This window comes from Coptis chinensis, chromosome 2 (assembly GCF_015680905.1).
Source record: "Coptis chinensis isolate HL-2020 chromosome 2, ASM1568090v1, whole genome shotgun sequence".
Taxonomy (NCBI): domain Eukaryota; kingdom Viridiplantae; phylum Streptophyta; class Magnoliopsida; order Ranunculales; family Ranunculaceae; genus Coptis; species Coptis chinensis.
This window is the reverse complement of record NC_141457.1, coordinates 106656639-106676173: the sequence shown is the minus strand read 5'-3', so window position 1 is coordinate 106676173 and position 19535 is coordinate 106656639. Positions and strand designations below refer to the sequence as shown.

At 36.8% G+C, this 19535-nt stretch overlaps 3 protein-coding genes and 1 long non-coding RNA gene across 4 annotated transcripts; 2 read left to right on the top strand and 2 right to left on the bottom strand.

The window, feature by feature from the left end:
• Nucleotides 1-2191: 2191 nt before the first annotated feature.
• LOC147520159 (thiol-disulfide oxidoreductase LTO1-like) lies at nucleotides 2192-6261 on the bottom strand. The gene is made up of 6 exons (XM_086591640.1): nucleotides 5809-6261; nucleotides 4821-5077; nucleotides 4618-4730; nucleotides 4001-4148; nucleotides 3275-3412; nucleotides 2192-2399 (listed from the first exon to the last, which is right to left on the bottom strand). Exons 1-6 carry the CDS (start codon nucleotides 6182-6184, stop codon nucleotides 2322-2324), a joined length of 1110 nt encoding a protein of 369 aa, XP_086447766.1. The 5' UTR covers nucleotides 6185-6261; the 3' UTR covers nucleotides 2192-2321.
• Nucleotides 6262-7621: 1360 nt separating this feature from the next.
• LOC147520158 (heterodimeric geranylgeranyl pyrophosphate synthase small subunit, chloroplastic-like) lies at nucleotides 7622-9168 on the top strand. The gene is made up of 2 exons (XM_086591639.1): nucleotides 7622-8214; nucleotides 8278-9168. The coding sequence occupies exons 1-2, from the start codon at nucleotides 7870-7872 to the stop codon at nucleotides 9007-9009; spliced, it is 1077 nt and encodes a 358-aa protein (XP_086447765.1). The 5' UTR covers nucleotides 7622-7869; the 3' UTR covers nucleotides 9010-9168.
• A 189-nt stretch (nucleotides 9169-9357) lies between these two features.
• Nucleotides 9358-12187, top strand: LOC147520157 (uncharacterized). Its single transcript, XR_015212473.1, has 5 exons — nucleotides 9358-9499; nucleotides 10559-10639; nucleotides 11054-11317; nucleotides 11353-11803; nucleotides 11876-12187. It is a non-coding gene; the product is annotated as an uncharacterized LOC147520157 (long non-coding RNA).
• A 3918-nt stretch (nucleotides 12188-16105) lies between these two features.
• LOC147520156 (acyl-CoA 5-desaturase AL21-like) lies at nucleotides 16106-17851 on the bottom strand. Its single transcript, XM_086595028.1, has 5 exons — nucleotides 17597-17851; nucleotides 17013-17153; nucleotides 16793-16935; nucleotides 16291-16397; nucleotides 16106-16200 (listed from the first exon to the last, which is right to left on the bottom strand). Exons 1-5 carry the CDS (start codon nucleotides 17822-17824, stop codon nucleotides 16106-16108), a joined length of 714 nt encoding a protein of 237 aa, XP_086451154.1. The 5' UTR covers nucleotides 17825-17851.
• Nucleotides 17852-19535: the final 1684 nt, after the last annotated feature.

Below are 19535 nucleotides of genomic sequence, written 5' to 3'. Positions count from 1 at the left end.
ACTTTTACATTTTTAGTGATAAATTAATCCAAAAGTTTTGTTTTTATATTTTTTGGACAATATTTAAATTGTCATGTCATGATATGTGTATATTTTGAAATTTGAATGGTAATTTCAATCCAATAACAAATAAATGAAGTCCCCTATGTGGACCATTCAATTGGTTTCAATGTTTTTGTAGCTAAATTGTTTAAATATGTTTATTATGTTATAAAAAATGACAACGATTATTAATATTTACTAACATAATATCACAAATTTTTTACTTTCGAATTTTTACAACCAAACGTTTAAAATGCGTATTAATTAAACACCTCATAATTGCCGTATTGCGAATTTTTAACCATATCTTTTTTCAAAATAATTCTCGAATTATTCCCATACCGAATTTTGGTCGTATCCCAAATTGCTAACAAGATTTAATGCGTGTCAGTGGACCGTGTTGGCTTAATTTCCACGCAACATACAACCCATAGTCAGAAATATAAGCCCAAAATTTCATATTTCCACAAGTTAGAGCATCTCTAGGTGGTGGTAGCATACTCTTCATATTTGAAGAATCACGAATGAAGAAGTTGGTCGCAAATTTCACCAACTCTAGATAGTCGCAAATTCGATTACCAAAACAACCCACGCGACATTAGCACTATCCAAGTTGTAATGTCGTTGTATAATTTGAAAACAACCCACGCGACATTAGGAGTGGCGCGCAGTGAAAAAAAAAAAAAACGCGGCATTAGTGGACTAACCGGCGCGTGTGGTGCTAGTCAAAGTCAAAAAGTTGTCCATTTGCAATGGCGCCGCGAATTACATGACAAAATTGCCAAATTCAACAAGAAAACAAGCAGGTGATACCAGCGTCCACCTAGAGTTGGAATTCCGGGAAATTCCGACGCATTTCTTCAAATTTGAAGAATGCGACCACGAATGCGTCCAACTAGAGATGCTCTTAGCCTGTAGAGCGCGGTAAGAAATTTATGCCTTTTAGTTTCTTTGTTAGATAAAGGCGACTGTTGGGTATTTTCTATACCATGACTGTTTGCTTGATTGTTTGTTCATACTTGAATTGATTATCTTTCGTAGTTTAAAAAAGGTTGGTGTTTTCAATATTCTCTTCTCCATAAGAATGGTAATTGCAGTTTGTTCATTTTTCTGTTACGGGGAGGGACATGCACCCTGTTCTTCGGTGTGTTCACATTGAGTGATGTTAGGGACATGAAAAGAAAAACCTTAGAGATACTTGGAATAAGGAGGTCATAGTTGTTAACTAAGATGGTATGTTGTTTTATATTAAGTTTTGACAAATTTTCTTACTTCTTCAAAATGTGAACAGTTTCGCTTGTTTTTTAAGTGCACAAGGACAGAATGGAAGGTGCAATTTTGAGGTACAAAAGAAACAATGCACCGTTACTATATATGATCTAATGCTTTGTTCTGCTTTATGTTGGAATTGGCATTGAGTTGTACTTCACGGTTTGGGATGGATCACTCTTTACCTATAGGACCGCCCTCCTTTTCTTCCATTACTTCTCATGGGTATGCAAGCTATGACATTCAGGGAGCCTGGTGTTTTGGGTTATTTTTGCATTCTTCTTTACTTTCTTTGTCCCTTCTCGACGATATTGCTATTTCCTTAGTATAGAAAGTTACTGATTGTTTGGTTTTGAAAAATCTTCTCTAAACCAAAAAGCATCATAAGTAACAAGTGAATACAAATTCTTACGTTGGTTCAGATTTGAAAAATATGAAATTTGTTAATCCAGTATTCCAGTAGATGGTAGTACGTTTTTCATTAAAAAAGCGAACGCTGGGTTGTTATGTTTTGTCTTGCTCAAACTGGGAATCTGCATTGCCAATTTATTGTCATGCTAGTCAGTAGTCACAGTATAAACGCCACTTTTATTTTTTTATTTTGCACTTTCTGATCTATGGTTACTGCTACGCTTACACCTTTTGAAAGCTGAAGATCTCAATGGCAGCAGAAACACGCCTAGAAGTGGAATGTGGAAGTTTTATATTGGCTCATGACCAAGGAAAATTTAATAGCTACAGTGCATCAAAGGTAAATTCTGAAATTGAAAGCTTGGGAAGGACATTGCCATGACATAGTGATTAATTAAATCCAGGTTACGTGTTATTGACTGTCGCAGATATTACTTTCTCCATTAAACACAATAAAATACACGCCATCTTAAAGCAAGTGTTTTTTTTTTCCTTTTTAAGCAGCAGTTAGTAATGTTACATATAAAGTGACTATTAAGCTGTGGGAAATTAACTTAAGAGCTGTACATTCGTTTATTGATGTTCTGACAGGAATCTCCTTAGCTTGGTTGAAAATCTTCAAGGAGAAATCCTGACGCTTCTGCAAGCTCTGTGAAATCTTGTATGCCGTTTAGAACCTGCAAGACATACTCATTACTTTGTGAAATCCAGAATACTATATCCATACAAGCATCATCATACGTTCAATTGGTCGAGATAACCTCAGTAATTGTCTCAAACCAGAAAATCATACTACCTAAACAGTATAGTCCCCATCAATCTATCAGACAAGGCTGATACATCCATGCAGCATAAGTTTTGTAAGGAAAGAGGTTTGTAACAGAAGCACAAAAATTTGGAAGAGAAAAGAGAGGTAAATTTCTTACAAGTTTTAAGTAGACCTACCAAAAAAAGTTTTAAGTAGACCTTAAAGATGAAAGTTCACGACACAGCAATTGGCCAATCACCTCAGCTAATATTAGCTTCACAAAATCTTCTACCTATTTTTTGTTAATTCACCAATGAAGTGGCGATGTCTGTAGGACACTTTGGCTTACATTTTACTTTTCCCTTTATGTTTATACTACATAGTTACAGAAAACTTGAATATGGATATCTGTTTGTAGACTATGTACATCCACCAATGAAAGGGTTGAGAGCCAAACTATAGAATAGATCCCATCTAGAAGGCTAGAAAATCACATCGCTCAAAAGTAAATCTCACCAACCATGGACCTTTGCCTGTATCTTTTGGAATACTCATAAGTAGTATAAATTACTAAGTTTAAAAAACGACAAACCCTAAACAAAAGAACAAAAACAAGACAGTATATGCTAAGCTTAGCTGCAAGTGGTGCCTCCACAGGATATTCCATTTATCAATTACCTTGAATCTATTTGATTTAGATTATCACCTCTCAAAAGTCTTCCAGTAGAAAGACTTATAGGACTACTGTTGAGATTAGACATACGGACATTTTAGAGAAAAGGTTGGAGAAATAGAGTTTCTAACCTTTCCATTTATCACCCACGTCGGAAAACCTTCAAGTCCAGCATCTGAGCATGCCTTTGCCATTTTAGTTCCTTTTCTAATGCCATCAGGGAAACACTCAACATAGTCCAACATCTTTGCAGCTTCTTCTCCAAACATCTGTTTTGGAACATAAAAAAAAAATTAAAATCTGTAAAGGAATGGATTTCAAATACTAGACAGACAACATAGAAACTGAGATTTGTACGATAAAAATGAGAAAGGAAGCCTTCTTGGTGGCAACAAGACTCGCATGATGCTCTTTCAGCACTTTCAAAGACGAGAGCTGACAATAGAAGCTTTAAGGTGATTGTTCTTTTGCCATTTCAAGAAAGTCATCAAACTACTCTGTACGAAGAGATGAAAACAAATACTTCACTCTGTTTTCTTCACGTTTTTTTTAACGGGTCATTTTTTTTATAACTACTTTTGATGCCAGCATCTCCACATCGAACATTAGAGTCCTTCTAGTAGCTGAAACTAAAACATATTTTGATTTACAAAGATCTGACAACTCATCTTCAATAAACAATAAATGACTTAAATGTTGTGGTTCATGTGTTACGAGATTGAAATTGTACTCCTGCTCAGGCAAGTTACTGAAGTTAGTCCACTAATTATGATGGTTAACTTCAAGAATCAAACTGCTTTACCGTTGTTACATTGACCCAATACATTTTATTACAAAATGAAGAGAAAATAAATCACCTGTTTTTGTTCTTGGCAATGTGTACACCAGAACGCTCCATACATTTTTGCACCTACAGAGTGAAGATGTTTTGCAAGAGAAAGAGCAAGAGGGCTCGATTCTGTTGCTATCTGGGATTCATAGAATGGCTGGTACGCAAAATCCAATCTGCAAAATTGAAAGAGAAGCAAAAACCAGTCACGAGATATCTTTTTAGCACATCTCTCAAGAAACCGTCTCTGATTATTGACTGCATGCACGCACGAATTAGGTATTGTGGGAAGGTTAACATAAAAGTTGCTTCCTGCTTGTTTCTCGTTTCATCGCATAACCAGAAATCTACTTTTGGTATCAAATGCATTGATTTGCTTGTTGATATGCTAAGCAATTTCACCACATCAAGTGTGGCAACTAAATGATATAAAACGCTGAGCATTTTGTCAAAGCCGATGTTTTTGGCACACCTGATAAATTAGTTCTCCAGTTTGATGGTTGATGTCATGTTAACATCACTGTCCTAAAGCCCAATCAGTACGCAAGGGACCAAGTGGCTAACAAGGGTCAAAATGTAAATGATCAATGACATCAGTCGTATATATCAGCTGAGTGTTGATGGCTGGGTGATTAGACGACTGACCTGGTCAATACATGCTCAGATGTACTATACGAAGTATTTAAAGCAGCAACTACTAGGCCCGCTGTAAATAACTGTAGGCCCACCACATTCTGTATTTGTTGCCACCCAAGATCCTGTAGATGGACACCAAAATATTCTAATGATTTATGACACAATGTGAAATGAACATGCAGTTTCGACAAAAACATAAAAAAACACTGTACCTTTAGAGTGGTGAAAAGTAAAGTGAACGACAAAGCAGCTGATGCGTAACAATAGGAACATGATACTCCGGAAAATTTCGTGCTTAAAAGGTATAGGAAGTAAGCACTAGCTGCTGCCATTGAGGTAGTTGTCCCAAGTAAAATCAAGCGCCCACTATCTTCACCAAGTCCAGATGGAACACTCTTTTTGGCCAAAAGCAGACCAAGTGAGGTTACAATTCCATAGGCAACCATACCAATTAATGGAAGAGGAACACCTGGGAAATACCAAAGGAGTCCATTTAAATACTCTGTCAAAAAATTTGGTTTTGCTTAGCTGGTTTTAGCGCATAAATTTTTTAAAAATGAGACAGCTAAAAAAAACATTCTTTGTCTCGGTCAAGTTAAAGCTGCAGAATAATTCAATATTGAAAAGCAACCAAAATTTGTATACACTGTAAGAGAAGTCGCCTCTAATCAAACAAATAAACAAAAAAGAAGGGAAAAAAAAATAACATTTTCTATCCTTCATATAACCTTAGGGAGGTATAGCTATGTTATAAACACAAGCTACTTAAAACTTGAACAAACATCAATAAGAGGGGTAAAAAGACAGGGTCTGGAACATGACTCTGCAATAAGAATCAGTAAATGCCGCATTTTGAGGGAATCAAATTGAAGCATTGATTATAACATAGCTACCCAAAAACTTTCATCTGTCTCCTCTTTTAATCAGTATAGAAACAAATAAAATCTTCTTGACTTACTCTATAGACCCTTAGCGGCTTATTAGCTACCCTACACAAATGAAGACTTTTCATGTCCATTGAAACTTAAACATTATCTGAAATAGCTAGTAACATCTCATAGCAATGAACTTAAAACACGATAATCACATAACAAATACTTAAAACGTTTAATTAAAACTTTCAAGAATTACAAACCAAATTTCATGCACAAAGTTTCTCTTAAACAATCAACATAATAGAAAGTAGCTAAAACTGATTACCGAATACAACAGCATAGTCACTGTTGAGGACATCAGTGCAACTACCACCACTAACAGGACAAAAGGCCTCAGTACCAGTGAGCTTGAGGTAAGTCAAATATCCAGTTTCCAATAACCCCAAGGCCCCAAGGCCAGTAGACCAATTGTATATCGAAATGCCCGAGTCAGAAAGAGGAGGAACCGATTCCACCTTCTCTGGTTCCTTTGTGTGCTGTGGTGGACCTTGACCTTGTAAACATTTTACTGGAACGACAACCATTCTCTGTATTGATACCTTGAAGTGGTTTGTGGAAGTAGGTGGAGCTGAGAAATGGCGATTTCTAGAGTGGGATTGAGAAGCGGAGATGCAAATGAAGCTTGCCAACGCCGCGACCATCTTTGCTCCACTCTATCACTGTTGACGAACCAGAAATCTAGTTGAAGTTTAATTTTTTGAAGACGGAGGCCCGGTCCAATAAATTGAAAGCAGCCCAACTTTGTGTATCTCGGGCTTTCTCGGCTATGCTAAGAGCCCTATTTGGCAGTACCATTTGGACGCAGTGCATTATGGGCATGCATTCATCAGCATACTATTCTAATGACTTAAAATTTTCGTGCAACGGCATATGTGTTGTGTGACAATCAAGTTATTAATAGTTCAGGAAATATGTTTATTGAGATAGTTGGCATGAATGTTGAGACTTGAGAGTACTTTGGCAGTTGGCACCATATCTATCAAAAACTTGAGATGTTGGAGGATAACCACGGTTTTAGTGACCAAGAGTGTAACATCATTCAAGACAAGTTCGAGAAACTAATCTGAATGTGAACTAAAAATGTCTACAGTAGATATTCAAATCCTAAAGTATAAACTAAACAAATTTGGATCTAAGCATTCCATTGGTCAAAACTGCGAGTAAAGTGATGAGTCCAGACCTAATTTATAAAGTGACTCGTGTAATTCTGCTCATATAAGGTTACAAGTTTCATACTTAATTTATCAGGCAGGTAAAATCGAATTATGGTTTTATTCAATTTATTTTATTTTTATTTATACTTATGAGTTATGAAGGGACCTCCCAGCTTTCAATCTTCAAGCATATTAATCAAGTTTATATTATTTAAATTAAAAAATAAAATTGGCCGTGGGCTAATTGTGAGTGGTTCATAGACTCGTATTTGCTATATTTGTGACCTATCTGACTTAGTAAGTAAACCCCTTAGAGTATCTTTAGTTGAGATACTATTCTAGCATCAAACACCAAATTTTCAAAAATTGCATGGGTTTTCATATTCATTGAAGACACACGTTGATTTTAAAACATAAAACATGCGACCAAACACCAAAATAAAATTTAAAAAGTTGATGTTTTACACATCAATCTCTATCATCTGGAAAATCGAAAAACCGCAACACCGTATGGGCATGACAGTGGGTTTTTATGGCGCGGTTTTGCGAAAACCATACGAGAGATTTGAAAAGAGAATAAAGAATAAAGTTGATGTGCGACACGCGCGGTTTCTTAAAAATTGCATGGGCTTGGGTTTCTGTGTGGCACGGTTTTGAAAAAAATCACGTGGGCTCTCCATTTGATGTTGAATATTTGATATTTCTCTTCAAATTGGTTGGTGTTTTTTTTGGGTTTGGTTAAAAAATTTGATGTTTTATTGGTTTCTCTCCTAAACAATTGCAAGAAAACAGAAGCGAAAGGGACAAAGAAACGGATAAGGAAGGCATCTCTATCTGGCATTAGCTCCATTCTGTATATCCGAATTCTGGAACCTCTTGGCCCTGAGCTTGGATCAAAAGCCATTGTCCACGTCTCAAAATTTTGTCCATAAGTTGGGTGATATTCCAACCATACATTTCCAAATCAGATTACATCAAAAACAGGACGGAACAGTGATTAACTGTCATAATTGATCATAGAAGTTAAATTATTTGGTATGGTTACTCCAAATTGAACTTGCTATGGTTTTATCTTCCGTTTCAAAACAGAGGCAGAGAGAAGAAACGTAGAGAAACTCAAAACTGAGAGTTTCCACAATCTTTCTTTCTGTGACTAATAAAAGAGTAAAAAAATGATGCCGTTTGCAATCTCAACACTAAACCCTCCACTCATCAACATCTCAAATTTTCATTTCCTCCACCAAAAGCACCGCTTCCGCTGCTCTTCCTCACTTTCCACCCCAATGCAATCCCAATTCGACCTCAAAACTTATTGGACAACTCTTATCACTGAAATCAACCATAAATTAGACCAATCTATCCCTATCAAATACCCTCAACAGATCTATGAATCCATGCGTTACTCTGTTCTCGCTCACGGCGCCAAACGTGCCTCTCCCATCATGTGCATTGCTGTCTGTGAGCTCTTTGGCGTTTCTCGCCTCGCCGCTTTCCCTACCGCCTGCGCCCTCGAAATGGTCAGTAATAATTTTCATCAAACATTTTTTTTTTAATGGTGTAATTAACGAAATTTATTATAGGTACATGAAGCTTCATTAATTCATGACGATTTGCCAGACATGGACGATGATCTGTTTCGTCGAGGCCGTCTTTCGAACCATGCAATTTATGGTGTCGATATGGCAATTCTAGCTGGAGATGCTTTATTCCCACTTGGTTTTCAACACATTGTTTCTGATACACCTTCCAGTTTGGTCCCTGAAAGTAGCATTCTTCGCGTAATTGGGGAGATAGCTCGAGCTGTGGGGTCGACTGGAATGGTAGCAGGTCAGTTTCTTGATCTGACAAATGCGGAAGATTCACAAACTGAGTATGTACAGGAGAAGAAATTTGGTGAATTAGCTGAGTGTTCTGCAGTGTGTGGAGGATTGTTAGGTGGAGCTACAGATGAAGAGTTGGAAAGGTTGAGAAAGTATGGTAGAGCTGTTGGAGTGTTGTATCAGGTAGTTGAAGAGATATTGGAAATTAAGAGAGAGAAAACTGAGGAAGAAGGAGGGGAGAACAAGAAGAAGAAGGGAAAGAAGAGTTATGCTAAGGTGGTGGGGATAGAGAAAGCATTGGAACAAGCTGAAGAGCTCAGAAGTAGAGCTAAGAAAGAGTTGGATGGATTTGAGAAGAAGTATGGTGAGAGAGTGAATCCATTGTATAGTTTTGTTGATTATGCTGTTGAGAGGAATTTTTTGATTGGTAGTGATCAAGTTGAGAATGGAGGTGTTGGGGTTAATCAGGTTGGTGGTATGGCCTCTTTGTAATCTGTTCTTTAGAATATTAATTTGATAGACTTCAGTAAGGTTTTAGATTAATGGTTGCTTATCAGGTCTGTGAAGAAGAATGTTTTTATGGCATTGGATTGTTTATTAAGAAATTTTAAACTAATGAGAGTAAGAGTTTATATCATTACAAGAGATAAACTGTTGTTTAGTCACTATCAACTTGGTGTAGAATATTGGCATTGATTAACTTATGTATGGCAAAGACCGAACCCAGAAGTGATTTATTTTGTAATAATTGGTTAAAATGTGAACAAGGTGGTACTAACTTTGAAAAACATAGAATGGTCAAGATGGATACGTTGGAGGTTCTTTATTTGCAGAGTTGATCTTCCCACAAAACATCTGCTCATCGACATTTGATCTTCCAACTTTATTAAAAGATGTAAGAGGAAAATTACTTTCTCTCCCTCTCTCAATTCTGGCCGAGTTTCTCACACTCCATAACAACGTACTTCTCTTTGCAAGCAAGGTTAGCCCTTCCTCTTTCACTATCCAACTTGTTTGACTGTGTTTTAGACATCATTTTCTTTTGTCTCGAATTCTTGTCAGTCGATATAAGTTATGAAATTTGTTCAACTATTGGTTAAGATGTGGAATTTCAGATTTTATGTACCTAAAAAGTGAATATGGGCTAAGAAATGATTCATTTTTTGGAAGTTGTATATTGCATGTTAAACTATATCTGTTCTTAATTCATGGTAACCAAATTTTTTTCTTGGTTAAGAGGTTAAGTTTTTTTTTTGTTTAGTTAGCTCTAGTGAAGTAATCTCTTCAAGTGAATGAATTCAAAGGATTTCTGATGAAGTACTAATTTGTTTACCACCTTATATTGGTTAAAATTATTTTAAACCAAACTTTGTTTACAACAGGTCAACAATTGAAGCAGTTCCTCTCAAAGTCAAAATCCAGTTCAATCTACATAAATACGAAAAAACACTAGTTTGAACTTCTTGAAATAGGGCGAAAAATGATTCGAGAGAGAGAACTCACCGTTGGCACTTGAGAATTATTAATAGAAAAAGTGTTGTGTCCAACGCTCCAACGATTGGTCGACAAAGACATCGATCTAAATCTTGATTTTTGGGGAGATGGATCTCAACGTCGTGAATGTCATCATCCAAATTTCTAACTTAAGATGTAAATCGACAGCCTAGAAAACTTGAAAGCACCGAAAAATCCCACAAGCCGGGCAAGGCAAACATACTTGTCAGCATAGATGGATTTAGGAGGGTGTGTGTGGGGGCGGTCGCACCCCCCAAGATTTGTAAAGTCTTATAATTTGAGTTGCACAGCTGGTATTATTTGCTTGCTCTTTTCCTGCCACCACTAGTGTTTCAATCCTTTTCGCTAGCATCTTTTCCATGCTTTATTCCTGATTTATAGAATCTGTAGGCTACTTAAAGGGGAGCTTCTAAAATGTTAGCTTCTCTGTCAGGGTCAGTTTAAGATTTATCACTTCATTAAGTTTTAGGAATTTCCTTCACCTTCGAGCTTTTAGGTGAAATACTAATATTGTTTTGTCTCTTAGCTGTGATTGGTAATTTTGAGCTAGCTTCAGAGATCACAGGATTATGTGGTACTTAAAGTCAAAACATCTTGTTGGAAACCTGTGAGTAGATCCTCCTTTTCAAATATTCCATGTTGTTTATTGATTGCTTGAACTTCTAGTGTGTATAGTCAATGGTATTCATTGTCATACCGAAATAATGATTTTTGACTTATAAGAGAGCTATTTTTATAACTATGATTAATTTTCCGGATTTTAATACATTCACAAGGATGCATGAAATTTATGCAAAGTTGTTGTTTAACAAAATGTGTGAATGTGGCTTATATTTTAATGGATTATTAATTAATTATTAGTAAGGATTAGGGTCAGAATGAAGTGTTTGTTGTAAGAGTAATTATCATTCTTTATACACAATGTTGTTTAGTGTATATATAAAATGGTTGAAAGTGTTAGTTTGATTATTTGTTAAATACGTAGTTTGATTAGTTCACCTTTAAGTTTCTTTTCTCGTAGTTATGGCGAGTAGGCAGCAAACCCATTGGTCTCCCATGATGGATGAGATCCTAGTTAAGTTGTTGTTGGATCATACTCTAAATGGTACGAGCCGAACGTCAAAGAATGGGTGGGAGATTGAGACCTTTAAAGAGGCGGCTGGGAAGTTACTTGATATTTTGTGAATTTTGTCTATGTGTTTTAGATATTTTAGAAGACTGTTGGGATGTGTGTGGTGTATCGTGTAGGTGTGTGTGGTGTTGGTGGTGCAAATGTGTGCTGCAGGTGTGTGGTGTTGGTGGTGCAAATGTGTGCTGCAGGTGTGTGGAGATGGTTGGGCTGCTGATGTGTGATGTTGTTGTGTGTGCTACTGGTGTGTGATGTGTTGTGTGTGTTGCTAGTATGTTGGCTGCTGCTGTGTAACTGTGAGGGCTGAGGTGTGCTTATGTGTGTGCTGCTGTGTGAAGTGTAGGCTGCACTGTGCTGTTGGTGTGTGATGCTGCTGTGTGTGAAGTGTGGTCTGCAGATCCGCAGATGTGTGGTGTGTAGTGTTGGTGGTGCAGATGTGTGTTGCAGGTGGTGGTGCTGGTGTGTGACTGTTGGCTGTAGTGTGCTACAAGAAAAAAAAGAAAGATGGTGTGTAAAGGAGGGAATCAGTAGAGTGTTTCTTTGACATGCCTTCATGCAACAATTCAAGATAGCTTGGTTTAGCTTTATATTGAAGTCAAACACCGATCTAGCTGTTTTCTATAAGAGTGAAGCTTGCTTCAGGTAAGTAGAACTCTTATATAAACCTTAAACTCAGTTTTCATTAGAATTAAATGTAAGCTAGTTATTGCTCAGCGCAAGCTTGTACCAGTGTTCCTCACAGCTCGTGGAGCTCTGTCCACAAGGGATTCAGCGCCAGAAGAAGTGCACAAGGTGTTTATCCAAGGATAAATTGAAGTACTTCAGCTGCATGTTATTGCTGTTAATGTAAATATGGTACTTCATCCTGTTGTGTGTCCGTGTGGGCTTACAGATGCTCTATTGTATATATACAGCTCGGAACACATGCAAGCTATTGTGTATGATAAGCTATTTGTTTCAAGTGTTTGTACTATCAACTGGTAAATTGCATTAGGCACCTCTAAGTGTATGCCAACCTATTGTGATTATCTTGTGCATCTAATTTTAGAAAGTACAGCTTTAGACTTGAGAAGCATGTTTCTCACGATAATAGTAGTCAGGTTCTCTTCTGAATGAATCCCGCTTTTCATCAACAAGAATAATATTGGTTAATTTCCTTCACAGACCAGACTCTGTAGGCGGATAATTTTCAACCCTCGCACTTACAATCCGTTGTGCCGACTGTGGTAGCAAATTAATAGTTCAGGTTTTCTGTTTTTTTTTGTGATTTCAAACGCACTAGAAATCACAACAATTCTCTTTTCTTATTGTGAGAATCACAACAACGCTAGCAACTTCACTAGGATGTAAACAGAATGAGAAATTTTATAATGCGCGACGGAACCAAATTCAGTAATTTTTTCAGCCACTCAACAAACCTTCAAAATTGCACTTAATAATATTAAATTTACAACAGCAATAACGAGCTTTTCTTTGCATTTTTAATTAAACTTTCAACTGCAGACCTTTTTCTGTTACACATGCAAGTTCTCCACAAACTAACGCTACTGCAATAGCACTAACGATGAAGATTACAGGGTGAGCACCAGATTAGTTGCAAGATCCATCAAATTCACAGATCCTACTGGCCCAAATGCCACTGTGTCCCTTTGATTTTGTTTGCAGTTCAGGACTTAGAAATGAACTTGAAGTTGCAATTTTTCCCAATTCAATAAAATTCCTGTCAGGCGATCCTTTTCGATTCTCAACATCACTGTCTACAACTTCCATCTCATTGTTTACTTCAACTGACTAATTTGTAGATGCATCAGTTGCATGAATCCTGTCGTTAGTAGGACCTGATAGATCTTCCGAGGAGGAGTCTGTATCCATATTTGGGCAATCAAGTTTATCGCCTGGACAAACCAAATCAAAACTTGGTACATACATAATTTTAATAAATAAAATGAACCCATTCTATTATCACTTAAGTAACGAAACGTTTTCTCGTGTTCTGAACAATCATTTGTAGACACCATTATTATGGACAGTTATGTCAGGTACACGAGGACACACAAGAACCTATATCAAACATCAAAAGTCCATCACGCAGTGGTTCTGTAAATAGACACAAGTAGAACAAAGAGACCAAAAATTGTAGGACAAAAAAACAAAACGAAATCAGAATAGCACAACCCCTAAAAGTGCCCTCAGAAGGTATCGACCTTTCTCTTCTTTGAACTGAAACATACAACATTAAAACACAACTAACTTAACTTAAATGTCATCATATAATTCCACAATCATAAGTGATTGATTACGTGGGGCGAAGAGCCGAAGACACGTACAAAAAGGCTAGTAATAATAAGGGGGTGAAATCGTTTGAAAAAAGAGTAGGAAGAACGAAGTCAAGGTAGGGAAACTCATTGCTATTAGATAATGTTAGGGCTCACTTTAATTTTTCATATTCTTCTTTAAATCCCAGAATAGTAGTAGTTTTCGTTAATGGCACTATTGTAGATGATGCCTATTATTTTTACAGTAGTAATTTTCGTTGATGACACTGCGATTTATTTTTATACTCACTCTAAGTGTTTCTTATAATTAAGGTCTTGTTTCTTTATTCAAAACGTGTTTTATTAAAATTTTAAGGTAGTTCGATTGTGAATGGTTTTTATTTTGAAACGTTAAATTTTGTTTGAATGAATTGTCGTTTTTTTTTAAGCATTATTATTAACCCATATGGGGCCGTATATGGTGATAATTGTCCTTTCGGTATTGGTGAATAAGGACTTGCGGGAGTGTTATGCACATGGTAAGGGGATGACTAAGAATACGTATCCAAGAGGAGATAGATGCCGGAGAGAGGGTAAACTCGAATGAGGAAGAAGGAACCAACGAATCATCCTGTGTTTGTTGCGGCACTTTCTCTTATCTGACTTGGGAATGTCAGCTAGAGAAGTAAAGTTACTTTCTACTTTGGCGTAAGTCGTTTGAAGTTTGGTATAATTTATTTTGGTTTTCATAAGGTTTCATACTTTCATCTAAATAATCTGTCTGGATTTAAAGTGTCTTTTTTAAGTGTGATTTTAGTGTTCTCCTTTTTAAATTTTACTATCTGAAAAGTTTCTTAACATTTAAATTTCTTACTTGTCTTAATTGTCTCCCTTTCCCAATAGTTTTCTTCTTTGTCTATAAATAATGCTTATTTCTTATGCCTATAAATGTCATGTCATTTCCAGCACTGTGGATAAGGACTTGAGGGAGGCACCCACATATGGCGGGTACGATTAAGCAATGAACTTGAGGAAGAGAAAGTTATTGAAGATTGGGGAAGATTTCGAAAGAGAGAAACTGTATCAATGAATGAAATGTCCTTGTGAAAAAAGACATTGTATTTGGGGCCACGTTATCAGAGATTGTGATCAATTCTTCAGATCTTGCAGCTTATGGCCGAAGAAAGGGACATCTGTCAGGGATTGTGTGAGATTTTGAAAGGGGAGAAATTCAATTAATGGATATGTAATGTTGGATTAATGATGTTATTATCAATTAATGACCCCTCTATTTCATAGGGGACAAGTGTAAGTAACTACCACAGTTTCAGTGTTTCACGTATTTAGTTCCTGACTTCCTGGCAGAGCAGATAGTTTGTTAAATCAACCTCCATTGTCTTTCTTCTGCCAAATAATAACGACATCCTCTTGATCGAAATCTTCAATTCCATCTAGTAGTAGTACGATATCAAAGCATGCCAAACAGGAGGCGGAGTTATTTATGGATGTTCAAGACCGTAATGCATAGCATTATATTGGAGATGGTTAGGTGTCAAAAAGAAATCTCTGATGAAAAAGCCAATGTGGAGACAAAAGATTGTGTATCAGATCTAGCCATGATGCTATCCATGTCAATATTCTAACACAACCTTCTTGTTTCTTGTATTTATTCAGCCTATGACCTAACTTTTTAGGTTGCAACTAGTGGTGTTACAGATGATGGTGGAGAAGGCAGATAAGCAATTAGCGCTGAAGCTTCTGATGGTGAAGGGAGGTAGCAGCTGGTAGGGAGAAGGGAGATAACTCTTATATGCGTGGAGAAAGAACATGAAAATAGAGTTGGCGGCATTGTAGTTTAAACTTTAAAGGGGCCAACAAAGTACAAACAGTTCTCAGTGCGTGGCTTCCAGCCAGGTGTGTGTACCAAAACCTCTAATATTAAGATAAAATTATTGATAATAAAATGCTTGAGAAGCATTCTTTTTCAACACGAAAGCAATTCTGTTTTTGAAAAAATAGCTTTTGGTTTTTCGATTTCTTCAACTTATTACTTATATAATTTATATTGCATCTCTCCCTTCTTAGACAGAAACAAATTTATTTTTTTGATTTTCTACTAATTCTTTAATCATTGTATTCGTGCTTTTGGCTTTGGAATTTTTTTAACATGTGTTTCCTTAGAATTTCTACTTTGTGATACAACTATCACAAATCATGGTGTTGGTGGAGACAAATCCACGCCAAATTAAGTTAGTTTTACATGTTATTGGATGCAAATTAGAGAAATTACACTATAGCATCTTAGTTAATTAATACTTCACTATTAAGACTAGGTTGGGAAGAAAAAAGAAATGTCATCAATTTAAAATTTTAAATACAGGATATTTCTTGCGATCTTCAGAGACAACCTTAATTAAGTACGTAATGGACTGAGTTACCATCCCTCATGGCTCAGCCATAGTGCAATATGCCCTCAATAATTCCTTGAGACCAATTCATGTTGATAAGTACGCCTTAGCTTCACTGCAGTCAACCGAAATCATCTTCTGCATCTTAACATCGGTTTGGGGCTTCATGTCATCCATTCGATTCTTCAATGACTTTTTATGTTTATGAATCTTTGAAGGTACTTTTACATTGGTTGCTAATCCAAAATGCTCAAGCAGTTTAATTACATACCACGTCGTATCTAGTTGCCACCATTCCAATCCATGTCGAGCAGAGAACTCGAAGGCGTGATGGTTATTATGCCACCCCTCTCCAAAGGTAAATAAGGCCACGAACCTGAACAAAAATTAGCTTGGACGATTAAAGAAATAGATAAATTAAAAACTTGAAGATTCTGCCTGATGGAAAGGTGTTATATGTGCTCACCAATTGTTTTTGACAAGTCCCCTGTGTTCCATGCTTGGTGTCCCCAAATATGACATACTGAATTCACCGAAAAAAGTGACGTGGTAACCCCATACGGTTGATACTCCCTGCATTCGCATGCCATTTCCATCAGTCCATCAGTTTTAGACTTTCAGTTCATACAAGTTTTAAGGTTTACGAAAAGAGGGATGCTAACTCCAAGTCTCCAAGTCCCCAACTCGCTTGTGACATGCGCGTACAAGCCTCCCAATAAAAAAAAACATAATTTTGCAGATTAGCCACTCACTCACACCAGCTAGCATGACAACCTCAAGGGAGTTAAACATGTAAATGTTAAAAAACAAAAAATTTTTTTGTATGGATGTTATACGGTGCACCATTGGACTTAACCATTAGACTCACAAGACATAACTCTTCGATAAACTACAACTATTTGGTTTAACCATCAAAAATAAATAAATAAATAAATAAAACTACAAATATTCAGTGAAAACGAACTTACCTTTCCCCACACACAACGAAAGGAAACCCTCCAAGCATATACAACAGAGCTGCATGTAAGTATACGTGAATCACGACAGTAGTCTCCAGAAACCTATAGTAGCGTTGTCTCACTAAATCTCCAACATTTACATAATTTTCGCCCTACAAAACATCGTACGCATCATTTAAATAGTCAAAAATTTGATTGGATTTGGTACCCCACCAGAAGAGAGATATACCTTCTGAACAAGATAGTTGTCGTCAAAGATCCAACCCATGTGACTGAACCAAAACCCTTCAACTGGACTATGTGGATCCGCCTCTGTATCAGTGAACTTGTGGTGGTACCTGTGGGTGCTCACCCAAAATATTGGATCTCCCTAAAATTGTCATCAAAACCAAAGAGCCCAACTTCTTGTAAGATTCACCCAAGTAAAAACCTACTTATTTGAATATGGCAATATGGGGAATTGGGGAGTATATAAAAGTGTAAACGTCCTATAAAAAACAAAAGGTAAAAATGTAAACGCAACTTCTAATCCCAAATCAGTGAGTTGTATTTAAAGTTGTTTATTGCAATACGTTGAAGATTTGACCCTCCCCCTGAAGGAAAAATACAAAACAAAACAAACACGAACAGAGCGTGTGTACATTCATGTAGAAATACAAGATAACATTCAAAAGAGCACATATTTGCATATAATTTAGCAAGAGAAACCAGGAAATTAGACTTTAAACGTTACACGCCTAGATGTTCATATTTCGTATATCCGTTTCAATTATCATCTCGGTAGAGAGGGAAATTATATATAAGCGAACATACTTGTAGCGCGAGCATCCCGAAATAAGCGAACAAGTACTCGAGGTACTTTGGAAGCTTGAAACTCCCATGTGAAAGGCCCCTATGGTAACAGAGTGTAACCCAAAAGAGGCCACACAAAATGTAATGCACCACTCCCAACCAAAATGCATTCCAATTGAAGGTAAAAGGTGCAAACAAGCATAACACATGCATTAGCAGCACAGCTGATACATAGAGCAAATCCTTCATTTCCCATTTCCTAAACCAGGTAGCCCTCTTTTTTATTATGCTTTATTACCCTCGCTTCTTTGAGAGCAAAGGTGGTGGCAGTGGCGTTGTTGGAAGCGCCATGAGGTGAAATTGCTTGGGTTTAGGTATAAAAGAAATGTCCCATATGCATGTTCAATATATAGAACTGCAACAGCGCAGTAAGATGGCAAAGGGAGGGAACTAGCTCGGTTGTAGTGCATTTTAGCACGCCTGTCCCTGCCGTGACTGCGATTATACAGTGCTAGTAGCTAGATTATACAGTGCCAGTAGTCCACATTCTTTTTATCATGGGACACAACCAAGTAGGTGCAAAAATCCGCCCGATCCGACCCGAACCGGAGTCATGCGGGTCGGTTATCTATTAAGAATCAGTTTGGATAGGATGAATTAATTTGCATAACCGACTATGTTGGTTTGGACGTCGGTTAATATTTGCAAAACCCAAAATAACCGAACCGACCGCTCTAATAATATAGCATACACACTTGTATGTAATTTCATCGGGGATGGTTATATGAACTCCACTAAAAACGAACTCGAATGAACTCCACCACTTAACTCAATGAACTAGAAGCTGATTTTTGGTAGAGATGTTTCCCGCACAATAGAGAGAGATCATCCTCAAAAAAATCAGCTCATTTGAAGATGTACAACCTCATCAAAAATCATTTAGAAAGTTATGAAATTATCAACCGGTCATTTTTTTAATTTCGATACAATTTTTGACAAAGTTAGACATATTCAATTGAGCTGATTTTTGGTAGGGGGTATTCTCCATCATGAATGTACACATCCACAAAAAATTAGTCCTCAGTTCATTTTGTAAGTTCATTTTATGAGTGGAGTAAACTTTTGGAGTCAAGGCTATAAAGGGTGGAGTTCATATAACCATCTCAAATTTAATCTGTTTCCTAATAAATCTATAAAATCCCACGTGTACCCCCACCTTTAATATGATAAATAAACTAATAAATAACATAAAGTAATGTCCAACCCTAATGTCTTTTATCGGGTTTTGAGTTTTGAGTTCTTAGTTAGGGCATAGCCCCACCTCCCCAGTCCTCCATTTCTCATTCAATTTGCACCAATAAATTTTTACCACCATGCCCGTCACCAATCTATACTTTCTTTTTATATCTTATTCTCTTCTCTACTTCTATTTCTTTTTATTTTATTTTTCTCATTTTATTTTAATTGTGTTTGCTTTTTGTATTTTCTATATCACGACTCTTTACTTTTTGAATTCATCCAAAAGTTATAATTGGTTTTGATTAAAATGATTAAAACAGTAAAATAATCAGTTCAAATCGGATATCGGTTAGGTTGGAAATTGGTCGGTTCGGTTTCAGATCGGTTAAATGTATAATATTGGTTTTGGATCGGTTGTTGCCTTATATAAACCCACAGGGTCGGGTTCAGTAGTCGGTTTTACTCATCCGAACCGACCCGTACACCCCTACAACCAGTATCCATGCATGCCGACCTAAATGTCTATTCCTCAAATTTCGGCAAATTTGGATATCGACATGAAGTTGCTTTTGGTCGAGCTAAAAAGGAATGTGTACATATTTTATGTATAGATACTTAATGGGGCCGTACTTAATGCATATAACGTTGCAGGGAAGTAGTCCACCTGCATATAACGCGGCTGTCACCGTCGAGGGTGACTTGTGAGTACACTGCACCTGAA